At 34.1% G+C, this 4,259-nt stretch overlaps 1 pseudogene and 1 gene segment (V, D, J or C); one reads left to right on the top strand and one right to left on the bottom strand.

Moving 5' to 3' along the window:
• Window positions 1–3,319, bottom strand: part of LOC107086104 — a 5,558-nt pseudogene extending 2,239 nt beyond the window's left edge.
• Window positions 3,320–3,762: 443 nt separating this feature from the next.
• Window positions 3,763–4,259, top strand: part of LOC107086103 — a 2,088-nt gene continuing 1,591 nt past the window's right edge. Inside the window, 1 exon segment of the C gene segment in view lies at window positions 3,763–3,774. Within this exon segment, the coding sequence occupies window positions 3,763–3,774 (12 nt within the window).

Genomic DNA, 4,259 nt, shown 5'->3' with positions numbered 1-4,259 from the left:
TCAAATCTACACACATCTGTTACTTAAGTCGAAGTATAGATACTGCAGTTTAAAAACACTCTGATAAAAGTTGAAGTATAAGTAAGTAATTGACCTCTTTCCTCAAGTAAAAGTGAAAAAGCATGTGCTCCAAAAACTACTTGAATTATAAAAGTATAAAGTAACCTTTAAAAAAACAGCCAGATGCCACTATATGAATTGAAAGCTAATTTTTTTCGACTATTTCAAAGAATTCTTTGAGATAGGGCCAAGGATGAGGGAGGTCCTATTGGTCCCCATCTCAATCTCCCGATAGATGCAGAAAAAAGCAGAGATACAAAAAGCATCTGTCAACTAGCTCCATGGGTGGCCACAGCAAGGCAGAGGAGCTCCGAGAAGACAAAGAGAGCACATCCAGTCAGTCACAGTCAGAGAAACAGGACTACACTGAAAAACAGGCAAGGATAGAGAAACACAGAGGATGGAGAGTAATTATAAAATTGCTTTTGTTTATTTCAATAAAATTAATCAACAATAGTTTCGATAAAAATAATCAGCAATAGGAAAAGGCAATTTTCATCCTAGTAAATTGCAATAGATACTGGTGACAAAGAATAACGACTAAACCATTACATACTCACTCAGTGCATGAATGTGTTGCGTCACCATAAGTTACGTAACATTTAGATAGTGAGGGCTTTTCTTCTAGAAATTCAGACTGTTACTCTGAGCCGCATTGGTCGACATTAAGGTGGAGAACAAACGAGTAACGGTTACAATTTATGAAGGAAACACAAAACTTTGTTTTATACATTTTTGGCAAGGGTGCCACCATATTTCAATACTTTAAGTGGTGATGTCACAGGGTTGGTCGATGTTTCACTTAGCAACTGAATATAAAAAAAACCCAGCTATACCTCACTACCCTAAAAAATAATGATAATTGGTTTTAAGAAAAGATAATTGGTTTTATGGAAGAAGAAGCTGAAAGGACACTGCAGCGTCTAAATCACATTGCTTTTGCCTTTGAGCTCCTTTGGCGAGTGACTTGAGACATAGTATGGAGAGAAGAGGCAGGTTTCTTTTTTTATATTTATATAATTTATATTTCTAATATGAGTACTGATAATAGTAAGACACAATGTAGTGTATCCACTTAGTTTGGTTAACCGTTTGATTTCCACTTCAACAGGCCCAGCGGGCATAAAGCTCCACTAAAATAAACTTAGAAAACTTGATGCTTGATGAAACTCAGCTGTAATAAATGATCTTGAAGGTATTTCGTCTTGCTTGAGGCTCCAAGTTATCTAAGGTGTTTTTTTCTTCTTCTGGCATTTCAAGGATATTTACACCAACTTAATAACTTCTTATTTAGTTTCAAGATAGCAAGTACTTCCCTTTCGCCGACAAAGGCCACAAGAGTTCAAGATAAATTAAGTTTCTTGATGTGATAACATAAAAGTGACTTTGTGCAAGCCATGTGTCCCAACATTAATTCATATCTGAGGAAAACTCTGGGTTATAATTAAAATTTTAAAAAAGGTGTACAAGAAAATTAAAATCACAGTTTTTCAACATCTACAACTACAATGAGGGGGTTAGAATCTGAAAGGCCTACAATAAAATAAAACCTAAATAAAAACACAGGAATGTATTGAATCACATTATTGCATTTCTGCTGGGTGGTGTACTTACTAAATATATTATATATAATTTATAATATTTTCTTCTTAGCTGATAAAGTGAGCTTTAAGCTTTTTATAAATACAGGAAGTTTCTGCACCGATAAAGAGCTTTTATCGTCCAACTGATTTCTTTCTCCATTCTCCACCACCCTGATTGTTACCCCCACAATAGCTCTCTGGGTTATATCTGATAAGGGATCCTGCTGATCAATTCTCTTCAAGTGAAAAAATATCAATGGTCACAAAAAATATGATCTATAAACTCTTTGTAGATTTCACATCTTTTAACAAAAGAATATAGAAAAAATATTTGTAACAAAACAAGTTTTCATCACTGAAGTGCATGTTGGTAGACAGATTTGAACCGTATAAACAATTTTTTTTAAACAGAAGTTAACTCATATTTACAAACCTTTTTTCACCAAAGTTAACTTTTTATAATCGTATTTTGTCACAATTTATGTTTAGATATAGCAATTATTATAGGTTCACAAAGTAAAACTGGAGAAGACAAGTATATAGAACGTAAAACATAATGTAATCTTTAAATTAACAAAGTCACTTGGCTTCAAAATAATTAATTAGATCAAGTAATTTATTATCTTGTTCTCTAACATTCACTTTATATAACATTCTCAAAGCTTTTTTGTATAAGAGATGTATATTGTTGGTTTTCACATGTACAACCTCTATACAATAACTTATACATGGAACTAATGAATATAATATATATATATATTTTTTTAACCTCAACGAATATTTCATTATTTTTGTTACCTATATATTAAATGTTAAACTTCCATTTTGCTTTATTATAAAAAAAAATAAACTAGAAAAAGTATAGAAATAACTTTGCCCAATATTTACAATGCTTAAAGTGCAAAATGTTTATACAGCTGTTTAAAAAAAATCTGTTAACTAATGTCCCAAAATAGACACAAACATTGGCTGATATCTATTATAAATCATTAAAGTGTAATATTTGGTGTAGATATTATGAGATGATGAAGCAATAATACTAATACTAAAAAAGCACAAGGTTTGTACTACACTGCTTTCTAATTCAGTTTTTGTGCAATTTGTGTTTCAGTCCAGCTGTGTATCAGTTCCTCTACCGCTCTGAGGTTTTTGTACGACGTTATATCACTGTGTGAACGGGATGTTCTCATCGTGTTGACAGTAATAAACTCCTGTATCTTCAGCTTGAACTCTGCTGATGGTCAGAGTAAAATAAATATCATATCCACTTCCACTGAACCGATCAGAAACTCCAGTCGCTCGTGTGGAAACAGAATAAATTAGGAGCTTAGGAGCTTCTCCAGGTTTCTGAAGGTACCAGTGCAAATCATTATCAACAGCCGCACTGGCTTTACATTTGATGGAGACAGTCTGTCCTGGAACGACAGCCTGAGATTTTGGAGTCTGAATCAGGGTGATTTCTGCTGAGGAAACTAAAAACATGATGAAAAATAGTTAGTGAGATGAATCCCAATCAAAGAAATATGGTCAGTATCTACATGTAAAAGGATGGTTCCCCTCCTTCTTTTTTAATGTTATGAACCTGTTTAGATACTAAAAACAAGCTTTAAGCTAAGAGTCTCACCCTGAACCAGGAGCTCCAGGATGGTCAGCAGTAGAGTCACTAGCATCATCATCGTGCTGCTGGTGGTTCAGTGTCTCTGAAGGACCTGGACAGCCTCTGATCAACACTGACCTCTTAACAGCTGGGAGCAGAGAGGCAGGACACATATGCAAACACACAGAGTCAGTCTCATAAAGACTATGACATGATGTTCTACTTTAATGGATTTTCTGCAAATTTTTTCATTCTATAATGGACTGACAAAATGTTTTTGTACCGAAATGCTAAAAGCCCCAAATTGCTTTTAGTGCAAGGTGAGGTTGACTAATAAATTTGCTTAAATTACATTGCACTGTTATATAAAAAAACATGCATAAATGTATAAAGGAAAAGTTGTTTTCACAAAAATGACAAAGAATATAGTTAATTAAATAATTCCTTCTGCTAAATTTGATTATAGAAACACTACAAGCAACATTTTGCTGTTGTTAAACTTCCTGCAAGGTATTAAAAACTATGATAAACAATGTCAGTGGCTGAAAAAATATGAATAAAAAATAGTTTAAAATCTCTCTTTGATTCTGTCAGAAAATTGAACTGCTCTGAAAATACTCCAAGCTAGAAGTTTACAGACTTTACCGTAGAGACTCAATTTCTTCCTTAAGTGAGACTATCGGGGAGGCAAGGTGTAAATATTTAGCTACACTTATACCATCTAACAAGAGAAATTCTCAGTGCTGTTCAACTATTTTCACACTATTGTGCCCCCTGTTGCTGCGTCCCTTCCTTGTGTAGAATATTCAAAAGAACTTCCTTCCCAAACTTGATCCACTTTTATTCCTCTACTTTTTGAAGACATCTCAGGACTAAATGAAATTTCCAAACCTTTTTGGTGAATGCAAGTCATTCACCTATTAACTCACACACTGATGTTGCTAAGCTACGTTGTAGCCACAGGTAACCCGGGGCTCGCTGACAGAAACAAGGGTACTACACAGGCGCCTGTGTAAACA

The sequence above is a fragment of the Cyprinodon variegatus genome, unplaced genomic scaffold (genome assembly GCF_000732505.1).
Source record: "Cyprinodon variegatus isolate N-32 unplaced genomic scaffold, C_variegatus-1.0 Scaffold143, whole genome shotgun sequence".
Classification (NCBI taxonomy): domain Eukaryota; kingdom Metazoa; phylum Chordata; class Actinopteri; order Cyprinodontiformes; family Cyprinodontidae; genus Cyprinodon; species Cyprinodon variegatus.
This window is presented reverse-complemented; position numbering and strand designations above follow the sequence as displayed.